The sequence below is a fragment of the Microcaecilia unicolor genome, chromosome 1 (assembly GCF_901765095.1).
Source record: "Microcaecilia unicolor chromosome 1, aMicUni1.1, whole genome shotgun sequence".
NCBI lineage: Eukaryota > Metazoa > Chordata > Amphibia > Gymnophiona > Siphonopidae > Microcaecilia > Microcaecilia unicolor.
In genome coordinates this window covers 235,681,734-235,699,245 of record NC_044031.1, presented here as the reverse complement: position 1 = coordinate 235,699,245, position 17,512 = coordinate 235,681,734, and the positions used below count along the sequence as shown (strand labels likewise).

The window sequence follows — 17,512 nt, the reverse complement described above, 5'->3', positions numbered from 1 at the left end:
ATGTCTGGAAGTAAACTATTCCATAGATATGGTGGTAAGTAAAAGAAGGCAGAGTGATGAGTAGATTTGTAATGAGCTTATTTGAGGACCGGCACTACTAAATGATTAGTGTCCAAAGTGGGGAGGGCAAGGGAGGGGGTATATGGGATAATGAGTGATGCAAGGTAAGGGGAATTGTTGGTGTGGAGGGTTTTATGAGCGAGAAGAAGGACTTTAAATTGTACACAGTAGAAAAGAGGGAGCCAGTGCATTTTTGCTAACAACAGAGTGAAATTGCTGAGCCTTGAACAATAGAGGGACAGATGAGTTTTGTAGGGTCTGAGATGGTGAAGTTGAGACTGAGGTAGACCCACATAAATTGTATTGCAGTAGTCGAGCCGGGATATAATGAACACGTGCAATAAGGTGTGAAGTGAGGAAAAATCCAGGAAATGCCTGATGGAACATAGCCTACGGAGACAAAAGAAACCTTTTTGTATGACCTGAGAGATTTGTTTATCAAATGAAAGTACCAAAGTACTTGAACAAATCCACAGAGGGGATTGGGAGGTTGAACAATGAAAGTGGACTAGTGGATTTAGGAGGTCCAGTCATCCAGCAGGCAGTAGTTTTTGCTGGATTGAGAACAAGTTTGTGTGAACACAGTGAGGTAGATGCTGTAAGGTGGCATGAAGGGAGGCCAGATCAAAGTAAAATGGAAATACTGGATAGATCAATAAGATATTGTCTGCATAGATATAAAATTGAATACCAAGATCCTGTAGTAGCATAGCAAGAGGGCTAATGAAGACATTGAACAAGAGTGGAGAGAGAACTGAACCTTGAGGAACTCCCAAGCAGAGGAGCAATTCAGAGGACGTTTAGTGAGGGGTTACTGCTGAGAAGCTACGGTCTGAAAGGAAGGAAGAAAACCAAGCTAGAGTATGGCAGTTTTAATCCAATGTCTTTAAGGCGTGATATGAGCAGGGAATGGTCAACCAGGTCGAATGCTGCTGAGATATCAAGGAAAATGAGGAGTGCAATCTTTCCTTTATCCAGAATTGAATGCAATTCACTTGCTAATTAGGTAACGGTTGTCTCTGTACTGCAGTTAGTTCTGAACCCAGTTTGCCTGGGGTGGAGGATCTTTTAGTGTGCAACTGAAAAGGGGTGTGTGGCCATGGGAGGTAGGTTAGGGGCTTTCGCTAAAGATGCACACAGTATTATAAAATTTGGGGATCCACTCCTAACTTACGCACCAAGATTTTACACCAGTTTTTGGTTGGTGCAAATTCTCGTGTCAAAATGTTTGTATGAAAATCGACTCTAAGCACTATTCTATAAACTGCATCCAACTGGAAGCACCATTTATAGAATAGTGTTTAATGTGGATTTTGTTTGGCACACAAATTTGAGCACCACTTACTGACTCTTTCCATAGAGGAAAGAGGACACATTCAATGACTTTGCTCCTGTGATGAAAAAATGGCTACATGAAAATGAACAAAATGAGAAACATGGGAAATGACATGAAATGTACATTTTCTGGCTGCCCTTCCCTACTGGCCAAGCAGCTGCAAATTCTGTCCAGGTGTTCTGTCACCACTGCAGCATCCCCTTTCTTCCTTATTCACTATCTGCATCACCGTGGCACCTCCCTTCTTTCTCTTCCCCCTGCCTTCCAACTGGCAGTGTTATACACTGCTCCCCCTTTTCAGTAATGGCCAAGCTGGTTTCAGCGCAGCTGCTGTTGAATCTGCACCAACCACCTACCTTCTATTTTCTGGGGGATGGGAAAGCAGTGTAAACATTTCAAAACTTGCAGACCACCACTTCTCCTGCTAATCTTGCCAGCTAGAAGATCAGCATTTAGAAGTGCAATGTGAATTTTGAAAGTATTTTCGGTGCCAGCACAAGAAAGAACAACCTGTTGCTCAGTTGGAAACAACAGTCAGACCAGATTGTGGCCCCTGAGTTATATGTTGAGCAATCCAGCTCTAAAGGTACCTATTCCTTGCCAATGTCAGTGACAAAATGATGGGCTAGGACGGTAGACCTTTGGTCTGACCCTGTTAGCAATTCTTACATTCTCAACAGAGATGGGGAAAGATTGAGGCTAGATGATACAAATAAAAGAGAAATCTGAAAGGTGCCTGAAGGAAATGAGAGAAACTTGACCAACAGAGGTAAGGGGAAAATCACATGACTAAATTGCACTCATACTGACACTCTACAGGAAAGTGCAAGGCAGTAGTCCATAAGAGACTAAACCATTATGATACAGACTCGGAGAAACTCTGGCATCTGTATTGATAGGATATTATAAGGTATTCTGGAGGTAAAACAGAACTCGAAGTCAGTAAATAACTGTTCTTCTTGGGTATTTCTTTTTGATCGAACAGTAGAGAGGTGTGGTAGCCGTGTTAGTCCACTTTTAAAGGTAATCAATAGAAATAAAACAAAATAAAACATGGAAAAGAAAATAAGATGATACCTATTTTATTGGACATAACTTAATACATTTCTTGATTAGCTTTCAAAGGCTGCCCTTCTTCGTCAGATCGGAAATAAGCAAATGTTGGTAGATGACAGTATATATAAGTGAAACATCGAACAGCAAATTACACTATATAGATGTTTAGTAGTAGAAGTGTGGTTCTTGGTTTCAAAAACAGGTATTAAATAAAGGGTCCTTTTACAAAGGCGTGCTAGTGTTTTTAGCACGCTCTAAAATTAAGCATGCACTAAGCGCTAGAGACTCCCATAGGAATATATGGATGTCTCTCGCATTTAGCATGCCCTAAGACTTAGCACATGCTAAAAACGCTAGTGCAACTTTGTAAAAGACCCCCCCTAAGCTTCCCCCTCAGTTTAATGATTTACTGTTCCACTTTTAATAAAAAATGTTTAAGCCCTACTAACAGGATATAATTTGTGATTTAAAGTAAATGACATCATTGCTGCATTATGATGTGAACAGTGATCCCGGACCATGCAAAGAGCATTAAAAGGGGACGATCATTAAGTGAGAGAGAGAGAATAGTATACAGAAAGGATCAGGGAAGTACAGGCAGAATATTTTAAGATTATTTAATTATTTTAATTCATTTCTGCTGAATTAAGTCAGTTCATTCTCCTCTGCCACCTTTCCTCTCTAATGCCCATCAAATGTTCTCTCCCACCCTGTCCTGATGTCACAATGATAGGAGGATGGCTTATAAAAGTCTGAGCTGCCCAGGGGCACTAGTATTTCAAAGGATGGCACTAAGTAGTGAGCAATTCAGTTGTCTGTGGGTCTCACTATCAGAAAATGGAATGATCTGATCTACAAACAACAGAGTAAAGGTGAGAATAAAACTAAACCCAGTATGGAGTTAAAGATTTGGTAATTATTCCCCTATAGGTATGTTTCCTCTTGGGTGTTTTTCATCAACTGTTCACTCTTTTTAAGTGTCCACATTTTGCTTGTGATACCACATGTCATAAAAGGCCCCTAGGCTAGGAATGGTCTAGAGGCGGAGTTTGAACAGAGCCACAATTTAGCCAGGTAGCGTGCTATTTTGTCCTCTAACCAGCTCAGTAAATGCATAAACTTAGGACAGCAAAAAGGCCATCCTAATTTTATGCACTGAGTTAACTGGGCACCAGTCTGTTGACCGGTGCCGGTAAATTTCTGGGTCAGCACACATACCCGGATAGTCAATGTCGGGAGCTGTTCATGCCCCAGCATTGAATATATGGGGTTGGTTCAGTCCACTTACCGCTGGCAGGCTAAATATTACACCCACTGTGTATAATATTTTAAAATTCTGTATGCATAATTTGTCAGCATGTACAAAATTTTCTGTATAAAATTCTCCCAACAGTACTGAAAATATACATAAGATCTAGTCCCTTTCAGTCTTGACTCCAACCTTCTCCAATTTGCTTCCAACACTTTTCATACACATGCACTTGTGCATACACACAGACACACTCGCTCTTCACCCCAGCTCATCCCCCCACCCCCAGCTCCCTCTTCCTTTTGTTTGATCTGCCCAGCTCACTCTTCCCCCCCCCCTCCTCCTATTTGCTGTACGTTCAACTCAAACTCATGCTCTCCTTACCACTTAGGTTTAACCCTCAGTATGCTTTCCTTCTACCCCTCAGTCTAGATAACGCATGCTTATTAGGAGTATCATTAGTGTTATACTAACATTGTATTACATCTCTGGTATTCTAGTGCTGTTAAATGTGTATATTTTTGATACTGTTTCATGGTAGTTCTATTATTAGGTTTCAATTTACTGTTTTCAAGTTTACCTCATTTACTGTATCTTTGTTCTTGGTTATTTTACTATTGTTATGCTGTTAACAAAATTATACGTTAATAAATCCCAATAAATAAATAATAAATAAAATGGTATGGTAGCCATGTTAGCCCACTTTTAAAGGTAGTAAATAGAAATAAAACAAAAAAAGATGATACCTTTTTTGCACTAACTTAATATTGAGTAGCTTTCGAAGGCAATCTTCTTTTTTGGGTGAGAAATAAACTTAAGATGACAAATATCAGAATATATAAGTGAAACAGAAGCATTCCAGTGCCAGTCTCATAGGGAAAGGTAAGGGTGGGGTGGGAATGAGAAACAAGGAGAGATGGATGGCTGATCAGAGGGTAGCAAAAACAATATAATTTTATGGTATATAATGTGATAGGAAACCCAGATCTTAAATTCTGTCTGGTTTCTTCATTTTTAACTTCAAAAGTCTTAGTTACTGTATTGTTTTAAAGATTTCCTTTTAGTATTCTGACCATAAAGTCATTGTTTCAGTGCTCTGGTCTTGCAAAGTTTTCTCCCACAGAGGTGTCACCCTGATTAGCTTTGTGGTGTTTAATGTGGTGCCCACGGAAGTTGATTTTAGGTACAATGTTGACATGATGGTACAAGTAGGAAGGATTTAGATGTTAGGAACTGGGCAACAGTATGGGAATGGGGGAGCCTAGGAGGGGCTTCACCTTAACCAGGGTGGAAATCAGGCTGCTGGCACTTATGTTTAAAAGGGCACAGGGCAGCTTTTAACATAGAACCTGGGGGAAAGCTAACAGTCACAAAGAAACATTAGTTCAGAGCAAAGTATCTTCAAGAGAAACTGACCAAATACAGAAGCTAAGATATCCCCATAGAGAGGTTATGATAAAGGCTGAAATTACCTAGGAGTTTTAAAATAATGAACAGTCAGAAATGAATGATTCCAAATGATCCCCATCTAGGTGCATCTCAAGGGCTGGGCGAACAATGTGACAGCACAGAACATGAGGGAGATGGAGATGCAAAAATTGCTCCCCATCCATTTTCTCCCCTGTGGTAGCTGCAGCAGAGTGGATGAGGCAGAGGGGTACTAGGTGGTATGTCGGACAGGGTGTGATTCTGGCTCAGGACATTCTGATCCATCGACTGCTATGCAAACTAAAAATACAAATAGAAAAAAAACCATTATTTAAATTGCTGCTATGCAAATGACCAAAGTGTTCAAAAATAAGATGGGAGAGTTGGAATTTATAACAGAAAATGAAGAATTACACATAATAGAGATCTCTGACACCTAGTGGAAGGAAGACAATCAACAGGGCACCATGATACTGATGATATCAAAATCATAGTGAATCAAATTGGTGGAGGGGTGGTATTATCTAAGGATGTGATAGAGTCAGACAGAATAAAAGTTCTGCAGGAAACAAAATGCAATGTCGAAAGATTATAGTTAGAAATTCTATGTGTAAAGAGGAGGTGCACACTGGTGGGGTTAAACTAGTGTTCACCTGGACAGGATGAAGAGACAAACTGTGAAATGCTAACAGAAATTAGATAGACTAACACATTTGGTAATGCAGCAATAGCGGGAGATTACAATTATCAAAGGACTCCAGCAATGTCTGTTATATGTGATTGGAGTGGAGAAGCACTTTAAAAATCAGTGCCACATATTCATATCAAAATCAAGATCATAAAGGTGGGGGAGGGGGGGAGAAAAGACTTCAGTGCCCAATACTCATGTAAACCTTTATAATAGGAAGTCTTTCAAATGCGTTAACAGAGGGTTCCACATATAATCATCAGTCCTATAGCTCTCCCATAATTGTCATAAAAAAAACAAAACAAATTTTTAAATAATGAAACTCAGTGGAGAAAAAGACATAATAGTCAAAAAAAACTCTACTAAAGTGCTTCTCAGCTTGCAATCAAAAGACTTTCATCTGGCTCTCATGTCAATATAGCTTTTATAGCAATTTCCTAAAATGCATAGAGCAGTAATCCAAAAAGCTTGCACTTATCTGTCTTAAAGACGCTTGACAAAATTTTACGTCGCCTGGAGCTCAAAAGACTTTAATGAATCTCCATATACTAAATAAGTCCTGGTATGCAAAAGAGCTTGATCCACCTTTGATAAATCATCCTGACAAGAGCCCCTTGGCTACTTCAGAAGACCAGGGTAATTGTCTCCTCGGGATCTGCCAGGAAAGTAAAGTTTGTAAATGCCATAAACGACTGCTTCACAGAACAGCTAGTCCAGGATCCAGCAAAGGCAAGTTTTGCCTTGCAAGTTTCAAGTTTCAGTTTGATATGATTTACCATCTAATTAGAGGACCACATTTAAAGATACAAAATAATCAGAACAAATAAATATTAAATGAGAGAGGAGAAAGAAGGGGATGTGAAAAATACAATGCTTGATGGAAAAGAAAAAGTAACAGTAGTGGTGCTGTAGCTCATAGGTTTGCCAACTAGATCCAGATTTGCTCAACAGTTCTGGGCTTACCCCAATGCATGCAGGGACTTGTAGTCTTACTTTTCTTAGGGAATGCAGTGGGGAAATCAGAACCACAAGTCCCTGCATGCAATGGGGTACGCCCAGGACAGGATCAACCCTGTCGGACAACTCTGGATCTAGTTGGCAACCCTACGAGCAACAGCAAGGCTGTTGTTACTTTTTCTTTGCTTTTCCAACCCTAGTTGCTTGCTCTAGGCCACAGACACCACCACAAAAGAGGGTTCAAAGAATGAAAGCTTTACAAAAAATGAATACAACCTTACATTTTTGAAAAGAAAGTTGCTAATTTATTTGACTTTTTTCAAAGGTGTAAACAAACATGCAGCTTGTAATAAAACTGCAGAATCTGTTGCTGGGAGATTATGGCCAAGGCAATCAACATAACAGGATGCAAAAGAGGATTGGATAAGTCCACATAAAATTGGTAAACTTGGGAGAGCCATGGTCCATCCCTGGAAATTAACTTTGGCAAATAGATGTACCTTTTTGAATCTGCTGGATACTTGTGACCTGGACTGCAATCGTGCAGCCTGCACACAGTCCTACACTGGTCCACAGGACATTTGGAACAGTACCTGGCCATAGTGCTAGTTCCACTGTGTGTCTAAATAATGTCCCCAGAAAAAAAAATAGCAAGGTGCCATCATCCAGAAAAAATGTTAAAAGCCTCTCCACGTTTTGCCTCTTTCCTGGGGACTAACAATGTTTTGGGATAACAGGAGGGTGTCACAAAATGTCTATGCACAATGCATATTAACTTGTCTACCATCCACCACTAGTGCTTGGGCTGGAAACTTGCAAAATGTTAAAGTAAACATAAGGCTATGAAGGCTCCCATTACTTCCAATACTACTGGAGATATCCATTCAATCTACTTTTCTCTTCCTGCGGCTACTGACTTCGAAGCTGCCCACACCATCCTAGGTCATCACTGCGCAGGCAGTCTCTCCAGGAATGCCTGCAATTCCAGGCAGCAAGTGCTCTGTGCTGCTCCATAACCTTTATGGAGAAGTCCTGAAATAAAAATATCTTAGCCCCTTTGAGCTCCAAGCTCCTCTGTAGTGCTTCGTCAGCTTGCTCTTCTCGGTGTAGTTCAACACGCAGGCAACCAACAGCCTATGCATACCGCCTTCTCCTTTTGGATATCTATGAGGTGCACATGTTCAGCTTACAGAGAAGGTTGTACAGATGCCAGGCCCAGCGAATGGGGTAACCAGGTGTTCACCTTCTCCTAAAGCTCTCTGTCTTTCGTGCTCTCTGGCATCCCTACTGGCCAAACATTATTGCAGCATCCACAATATTCCTTTTCTCCTACATGGTCCTTGAGCATTGAACACTGACTCTCCAGGGCCTGCATCCGCACCTCCATCTCGTTCACCCAATCTTCCTGCCATGAAATCCAGTGTTGTATAATAACTAAGTAAATATAACTAGTTACTGTACTTAAGTAAAAGTTTTGCCACTTTTATTTGTAAAGAAGTACAGAATAATATTTGTTACTTTTACAGAAGTAATGAATTCACTAATTCTTACTCAGTTACATCTGATGCTTGCAGTTAAAAGTAAAAGCAGAAGTGACATGTAAATAGTGATTCCTCAGTAAACTAAATGAAACAGCAGAACCTGGAACAGGATTTTGCTATTGCAAACCTCATCACGCAAACAGTGGATTGCAAGCTTCCAATTCAGGGAATGTAGCCTATGAGAACAATGGAATTGCCTGTGTTCATTGAACTGGTTACTGGTCTCCAGCCAAACGGAACACTGATGAGTTTGGTCACTGTAAAGTGGAGATGAAGTTGAATCTGGTAGCAATTCTTGGTGAGCAGACTTAAGTCTCTAACAGAATGGATTGCTGATCATCCCATGGAAAAGTTTACATCGGGAAGATGGTCCACTGGATTGATACTCCTTAGAGAGGAAGTTATTCCATCTGCTTAATCATTTTGGCCACTCTTCTCTGTACATTTTCTTTTTTTTAATTCAACAAACGTTATTGAAATGCTCCATTAAAACAAATGACCAACAGAGAAAGAAAGGGGCAGGCCCACAAAAATAACAAAGTACAAGAAGCATATACTCTTCATGATGAAACAAAGTTAGTAACAAGGTACATGTCTACAAAACGTTGTAATGCTCCATTGCCATCCTCTGTGGCCCTCTCGTACCTGGCAATTAAGCATACATAATTCCACCACTCATTAACTATCCTTTCAAGTATTAATAATACATTTTAAAGCTAAAACAATTAACATATTAAGCAATTTGGCTTTTAATGGGGGACTCAGCTTACACGTCCCAAGTGATCAAAACTCATTCACCTGGTACAAGAGAAGCATATCAATTTGCAGTATTAAGCAAATATGTTGCCAAACTCCAAGCCAGTAAGATTGCAAATTAGAACAAGGGAGGCTCATGATCCCTTGTGCCAAAAGAGAACTACAGGTGCCTTCTTGTTGGTGCGTATAAGCTGCCACTGTCACACTGTCAGAGAAAACTTGAACTGCTTTGACTGATACTACTGTAAGCTGGAAGGTATTCAAGGGCCAACCACTGATCTTAATACAGCATTAGATCTAGTAGATTCAGCTTTAGTTCTTCGTTAGTTGAGATCTAAAGGCGGCAAGTCACTCAACCCTCCATTGCCCCATGTAAGCCGCATTGAGCCTGCCATGAGTGGGAAAGCGCGGGGTACAAATGTAACAAAAATAAATAAATTAGGGATAGAGTTTTTCAACGGTTCTCTTCCTATCTTTGGGGCAGATCTTAAGCGGTTAAGATTTCTTCTACTACATCAGCATCATGCGCTCTACCTTTCAGGATTCCTCGGGCTACAAGCCTGGCACTTGTTCTGTTTAAATCATTTTTCTGCCTTACCTTCATTCAGAATTTGGGATTATACGGTTACATTTTTACGGATGATAATCAGATTTTCTACTATGTCACATTTCTGAGCCTGGACCGTATGGAATTGAATTTAGCTCTAAATCATGTTGCTGACTGGTTAACTGTGAAAGGTATGCAATTTTATGCATCTAAATATACAGCAATGTGGCTTGGAGGGCATTCACCTGTACCAGATGCACAATCAGAAATGAAAGGAGTTTCTGTTCCTCTTTCTGGTAGTATAAAAATTTTGGGCTATAAATTTGACTCTTTAGTAACTTTTGATATGTAAATCAATGCACTTCTAAAACCCTCATATTTAGCTAATAGACAATTGTGGTCAGTAAAACCTTATTTTTATTTACATGATTTGAAGTTAATTGCTTTAGCCCTGGTATTGAGTTAACTTGATTATTGTAATTCAGTGTATTATGGATTGAATCATTCACAAATTATGAGATTGCAACTGGTGAAAAATCTACAAAGGAAAGGGATGGTAAATAAGACCAAAGATACTATAATGACTCTGTATTGCTCCACGGTACAACCTCACCTTGAGTATTGCGTTCAGTTCTGGTCGCCATGTCTCAAAAAAAGATAGAGCGGAATTAGAAATGATTCAAAGAAGAGTGACTAAAATGGTAAAGGGGTTGGAACACCTTTCATATGAGGAAAGGCTAAAGACGTTTGGGCTCTTCAGCTTGCAAAAGAGACAGCTGATGGGGAATACGATTGAGGTCTACTAAAGCCTGAGTGGTGTAGGATGAGTAGAAGTGAACTGATTTTTTACTCTTTCAAAACGTACAAAGATTAGGGGACACAATGAAATTACATGGAAATACTTTTAAAACAAATAGAAGGAAATATTTTTTTACCTCAATGAATAGTTAAGCTCTGGAACTCTTTGCCGGAGGATACTGTAACAGCAGTTAGCATATCTGGGTTTAAAAAAAAGGTTCGGACAAGTTCCTGGAGGAAAGGTCTATAGTCTGTTATTGAGATGGACATGGGGGAAGCCACTGCTTGTCCTGTAATTTGTAGAATGGCATGTTTACTACTATTTGGGTTTCTACCAGGTACTTGTGACCTGGATTGGCAACTGTTGGAAGCAGGATACTGGGCTAGATGGACCATTGGTCTGATCTAGTATGGCTATTCTTATGTTCTTCTGAGAGGTAATTCTAGAATGACACCTAGAGGGTACCTGTTCTATAAAGAAAAGTAGGTGCCTACTTTCCTTAACAGAATACTAGCATAACCGACATATGTGTTTAGGTATAAAGCTGGCTGGTATAAATGATGGAGATATGTACGTAAATTATAGCATTCTATAAGTTACACGCATAAGTGTGAGCCTCACTCAGACTTCGCCTATGTGCATGCCCACCTGTCAAATACACATTAAGATATGTATGTATTGGCTTTGGATTCAAGATGGCCGCTGCTGGCGTCTGATTCACCTGTGAACTCTCTGAATCCTCCGCGTTTTGGGATGCCGAAGAGGAGAGGCCGTCCTGCTTCCACTGCCCCTCAGCGGCAAAACCCTTCCTCAGCTGTCGGTCCTTTACAGGCATGTCTTCAGAGAGCGGGGATTTCAGCAATGTCAGCCCCGAAACGAGCACCTCCCCCACAACCTTGCGGCAGTAGTTCCCTGTTGTCGGTGTCCTTAGCCCCGTTTCCAGCAATTGATATGGGAGAAGAGCGACGGGAGGTGATACAAGCTGACGAGGGAACTCGAATCAACAGAAAACTAGGAAGTCCGATAAAAGGAGTAGCATCAAATACATCTGATGCAGTGCGGGAGATTGACGCTGTAATGGAGCAGGACATTTCTACTAGAAAATCCGAGGTAATAGTGACTCCATTTCCTATATCTATTGTTAAGCCCAATGAAGTAACTCTGGATAGTTTATGGACTTTGATTGTGGATCTAGGTAAAGCTTTATCTTCACAAATACAGAAATTATCATAAGACCTAACTGCATTAGAACAAAAAACTAATGAAGTTGATTTAAGGGTGGAAACTCTAACTCAACAAAGCAAGGTATATGAAAAAGAAGTTCAGCAGATAAGGTCTTATCAAAATAACTTTATTAAAGATTTGACTTATTTGAGGAGAAAAACTGAATCCCTTGAGAACTTTTCAAGGAGTAATAATTTACGACTTCTCAACTTTCCTAAACAACCTACAGTTACTCCACGAGATATGTTGAGAAAATATATTAAAGAAATATTGGGAGTTGATGAAGGTATTATTCCACCATTTTCACAAGTCTATTATTTGCCTAGGAAATTAATGATGGATCAACAAGATCAAGGCAACCAAGAATTAAATGTTTCCGCATTATTGGAACTTTCAGATAATGAAATGGTAATGGCATCAACTTTGATTGCCACTGTTGCTTTGAAGCCCGATAAAGATTGGATAATGAAACTCTTCTTTAAAAACAAAGATAAAACTTTTTGGGGACTGCGAATTCAAATTTTTCCAGATGTCTCCGAGGAAACCCAAAAGAGACATCAGCAATTTTTGTTGATGAAGCCAGGTGTTCTTCAATTGGGTGCTACTTTCTTTTTGAGATATCCTTGTAAATGTGTCATTAAATACCAATCAACAAAGTATGTTTTCTTTGATCCTCCCCAACTTACAGCTTTTTTTAACATCTAAAAGGATTATTGGTGGGACCCAAAAAATAGCTCTCTTTATAATTATTTCTGATATCTCTTTAGGTCTCTCAGATGAAGCAAATTCCTTTATTGTATCTTAAAACACTGACTCTCCATTGTTTAACATCTTGGATCTAAATAGTGGACTTGAGTAACAACTGGCAGGAATATTGTTTTTCTTTTTTCCTTTTTAAAATTATATTGTTAAGCCGGTCTTTACTTTTCTGCTTGATTAAAATGTGAAAATTTGATAATTAAAATAATAAAAAAAAAAAGATATGCATGTAGTTATAGAATACTGCTTAGGCAGATTTTTGTCATTTGCACATGTATGTAGACACGTGCCTGTATACTAATCATCTACACGTGTATTTGGCACATAAATGTTGGTGTCCACCTTATAGAATGTCTTTCCTAGTGGCTGAATATCACAGCCTACACAGATAGCTTTCAGGCTCGTCACTAATCCCACCTTCACCTAAATAAATGTTATCCATTTAGTAGATGATGGCAGAGAAAGACCTGTATGGTCTGCCCAAGCCATCCCCAGCTTCACGTCCTACACCTATGCGGACTGGGTGTATGGGAGGCAGGAGGAGATGGGGCGGCTAGAGCCAGGTACCGCCTTTCTAATCTCAGTTATCATCAGATACTGCCTATGGATGGCTCGCTGCGGGGTGTCCCTGGGCCAGGAGTGCAGGTCTGCTGAGCAGGTCTCCTGGGACGTTGTCCGAGCTGTCCAGGAAGTGGCCCGATGGGAACAGGTGGAGGTGGGGGTAAAGACCTTTGGGGTTTGGTGGAAGCATGTACGCTTGAAGTTGAGTTGAATGTTGGGGGGGGGGGGGTTGGGGGGGACGGTTTTTTGTGTAAATTTTGCCTTTTTGTATAAAAGTATAGAGGGGCTGGCTTTATAACTGCACAATGTAATGTATTGAAATTTGATTTTCCGCTTTCATTTAATAAAGGAATTCTCCAGTCTGCCCAAGTAGATAAACACATTACATAAAATTATGAGGGGATACAACATATGTATAATACCTAATCTTTGATTTGTCCATGCTATTTTCAGGGCATAGACTGTAGAAGTCTGCCCAGCACTGTCCTTGTTCTAAAACTGATGTCATCGAAGCCCCTGAAAAGCTCCAATCCAGACAATCCATATCTATATAGCCACGATCAGGGCACAGACCGTAGAAGTCCGCCTAGTGCTGGCTTTGCTTCCCAATTACCAGTGTTGCCACCTAGTTTCTGCTAAACTTTATATCGATTTCTTCTAAACAGGATTCCTGCGTGTTTATCCCATGCATTTTTGAATTCCGTTATGGTTTTCATCTCCACCACTTGCCACAGGAGGGTATTCCAGGTATTCACCACATTCTTGGTGAAAAATACTTCCTGACATTATTCCTAAGTCAGACCTCCTTCAACCTCAATTCATCATGCCCTATAGTTCTACCACCTTCCCGTTTCTGGAAGAAGTTTGTTTGAGGATTAATACCTTCAAATATTTAGTATACTAGTAAAAAAGGCCCGTTTCTGACACGAATGAAATGGGCGCTAGCAAGGTTTTCCTCGGAGTGTGTATGTTTGAGAGAGTGTGTGTGAGAGTGACTGTGTGAGAGACAGAGAGTGAATGTGCGAGTGTGTGTGTGTGACAGAGAGAGAGACTGGGTGCGAGTGAAACTGGGTGTGAGTGTGTCTGTGAGAGAGAGTGTGTGTGTGTGAGAATGAGATTGTGTGCAGGGATTCCCCCCCTCTGAGTTTCAGGGTCTACCCCCCTCCCTCCGAGTTTCAGGGTCCACTCCCTCCCTCCGAGTTTCTGGGTTCATCCCTCCCTCCGAGTTTCTGGGTCCACCCCTCCCTCCCTCCCTCTGAGTTTCAGGGTCCCCCCTCCCTTCCTCCGAGTTTCAGGGTCCCTGCCTCCCTCCGAGTTTCAGGGTCCCCTCCCATCCTACCACAGGGCTTCTCCCGTCCACCAGCTAAGTCCTGGCCTGACCCACAACCAGGAGGAGCTCCGTCATACTGTCTCACTCACACACATTGAGAGGCAACGGCGGGGCTGACGCAGCCACGGGCACTCAGCATGATAAAGTTCGCCTCTCGGTTTTTTCTCCGCGTATGCAGCTGCCAGATATTTCCGTGCAGCTTTCACCAACCCACTGCCTTTCTTGTTTGCCGAGTTCTTCACTCACTCGGCCGCCAACCGCGAGACACAGAGAGGGTAGGCGGTGCGCAGGTGCGCTTACAACTATTTTCGTTGGTTGGTTGCCTTGCCTCTCACTGTTCCGCCCTCGACGCCATCACTTTTTGACACAAGAGCAGGACAGCGAGAGATGGTGACAGAATGACGAACCTAAGGAACCTTACGAACCCTTCACTTCAGTGAAGCCACGGAGTCAGCTTCAGAACGTTGGCGGTGGAAATTATTATAGTAGATATGTAGTGGTTTGCATGGAGAAAATGCATTATCTTAAATGCTGGGAATATTGAAAAAAGGATTTATGTGCTCAGCACCCATCTGAAAACTGTTGAAGAGGTGTATATTCAGGTACAGAAGGTACTTGTCTGTCCTAGTAGCCTCACAATGAGTTTGTACCTGAAGGGAGGGTTAATTGAGCTGCATAAGGAGTTGCAGTGGAATGTAAACCAGATTCCCCTAGATCACAGCCTGCTGCTCTAATCATTAGGCTACTCCTTCACTCCAGTTAGGAAACGGTATTGTTAGTTAAATGCAGGAGGGCCCAAAGCTCTGCAGGAAGGTGATCCAGGCTTTCTAAAGGTGAGGCTCCTACACCTAGATAGTGAAACCTGTGCTGCCAGAATCAGGACCAGTAAGGCATGGGTAATCAGGAAGACCTGCTTGTATCTGCTTGTGCCTGAGCATCCCTCTAACAAAACCAGTGTAGTGTGGAGCAGCCCCAGCCAGCCAGCACTCCAGAGCCGTTCAGGCAGATCAAAGAGGTTTCATTTTTCCTGGAGGACTAAGACCATGGGTAGTAAGCACTGCCTGTCAGTGATGCTTTTTGAGTCTATGAAGATTTTTGGACCCTTCCTGCATGACCCCTCCTTTGTTTACAAGCTGCCACAGAATCTACAGCATCTGGGACAAGATGGGGAGATGAACCCAAATATGGAACATTAAGAAAGAGCAGGAGGGGGGGAACGACCCAGAAAGGAAAAACCAAAACGAACTGTAATGCTTCTCCATTTGTCTCCTGGTTATTTGAACTCCCCCACACAACCCTCTATTTGCCCCCCCCCCCTTTTCTTTTTCTGAAAGGCCTTATCAACACTGCTGGCAGCTACAAATAACCATATCCTATGGCAGGAGCCGGAGGGGGGGGGGGGGGGAGCAGAGCTCCCTAGTGCCACCCGATGCCCTGAGGATTGCACACACTCACAAAGACAAAACCAGTGTCACTTCTACACACATGGAGGATCCTGGTAACTGAGCAGAGGGGAGGACAGAAGAAGAGGAATCCCCCAGGTCGCTGGAGTGAGGGGGAAGGAAGGGGGCTACAGTCACGTGGCTTCTCTGCTTCCATCTCCTCCCCTCGCTCCCTTTGTTGTTGCTGGAGGAGTTGCTACTGCTGCTGCTCTTTTCTCCCGTGCTCGCTGGTGACAGCCTGCTTTTGTTCCCATCCCGGCTCCTGCTGCAGCTGGAGATTATATCCCCAGGAAGGGGCCGCCAGAAAGAGCCAGCGAGAGAGGGAGGCTATGTAATTCACTGAGGAGGAGGAGAGCATCCACTGCCCTGAGAGAAGAAGGCTCGATCCGGGGATCGGAGGGTGTAGCGATGGAGGATCAGTGTGTTCAGGGATAAGGGGTGGCCAGGCAGGGTCTCCCCGGTCCCTCCCTCTCTCTGTGTGGCAGTGACTGAGTGTGTGTAAAGGGGAGGGGGAGGAGGTCAGTAGCACCGAAGAGCAGCAACAGACAGAGAGCATCGGCGAGGAGGACCAGCAGGATAGGAGGTGATGCATCAGGATCCACGCGGCCACTGCTGGGATTGATGCTCGGGGGCCTGCCGCCTCCTCCCCCCGGCCGCATCATGGTGGCGGGACTGCACTCGGCCGCTGCCAGCAGCAGCAGCAGCCTGGGACCTCTGGCTTTGAGCTACGCTTGGGTTTTCTTCGCCTTCGCCCTGTCTTCGGTCACGCCCGGGAGCCAAGCGTCCAACCAGCTGCCCAGCGAGTGCCAGAACGGCAAAGGGAAAGGCATCAATTGCTCAGGTACTGCCGCCGCCGCCGCTCGCCCCTCCCCGGGGGGCTTTGGGGAGTGTGAAATTCTGGGTGCGGGATAGGCGTGTCTTTTTTTGCAATGTATCAGCCCTTGCGCGCACACATAATGGCCACATACACGCATATGTATATCATGCGCGCAGAGACGGACTGTTTTACAAACATACACGCATATGTCTCTTGCTCTCTCGAACATATAAGCACATGTGTCTTGCACATGTTCAAAGTCTAAAGTGCAGGCCATTCCTGCCCTCTTCTGCTGCCACCCACTGTGCTGAAAACAAAGAGATGGAAGCAGCTCTAACCCATGCCTGGTAGGCAACTCTTTCAGATCGGACCCGTTTCTTCCACTGTAAAAAGAGAAAGATAAGAGAGATTCCCTTCCGGGCATGGGAAGAGTTGTTAGGTATCGGCAGGAAGGGCGACTAGCGGCAGGGTTTCTTCTTTTTTGGTTCTTAAACAGAGTCTCTCTGGGCTATTAGCGGGCGCCTATCGATATCAATTGCTCTTGATAATTAAACCGCACCCCAGCTCCTCTTGGCATGCTCTGATTTATATATATATATATATATTTTTTTTTTTCTTTCTAATCGAAGCGAAGGAAAAGCACAGCCATGCTAAAGAGCGCACAGATATGAAAGTGGCATTTAGATTTGTTCTTTTACCGGTCCAGTCTATTTTATTACAGATCTCTAGATCATATAGATAGAAAAGACATCCAGCTGCTCCCTTACTGAGTGAGACCGTTCTAGCTTATAGTATTCTCGTCAGCTGGTTGCTACGTGGAAAGACTGATTGATTTGATCCTAAATACATTTTACCCTGTTTCATCCTTCATGAAGCAACATTTTGTGGCGTACTTTGAGGTTTTAAAAAAATAATAATTTTGTGCCTAAGATTTGCTTTGAGTGTCAGCAGCTGATTGTTGT

At 42.5% G+C, this 17,512-nt stretch overlaps 1 protein-coding gene across 1 annotated transcript in view; it reads left to right on the top strand.

The window, feature by feature from the left end:
• The first annotated feature begins 15,956 nt into the window (after positions 1-15,956).
• TMEFF1 (transmembrane protein with EGF like and two follistatin like domains 1) overlaps positions 15,957-17,512 on the top strand; it is a 451,913-nt gene continuing 450,357 nt past the window's right edge. Inside the window, exon 1 of the mRNA XM_030204848.1 lies at positions 15,957-16,574. Coding sequence (XP_030060708.1) covers positions 16,355-16,574 — 220 coding nt within the window. The 5' untranslated portion in view covers positions 15,957-16,354. The remainder of the gene's footprint in view (positions 16,575-17,512) is intronic.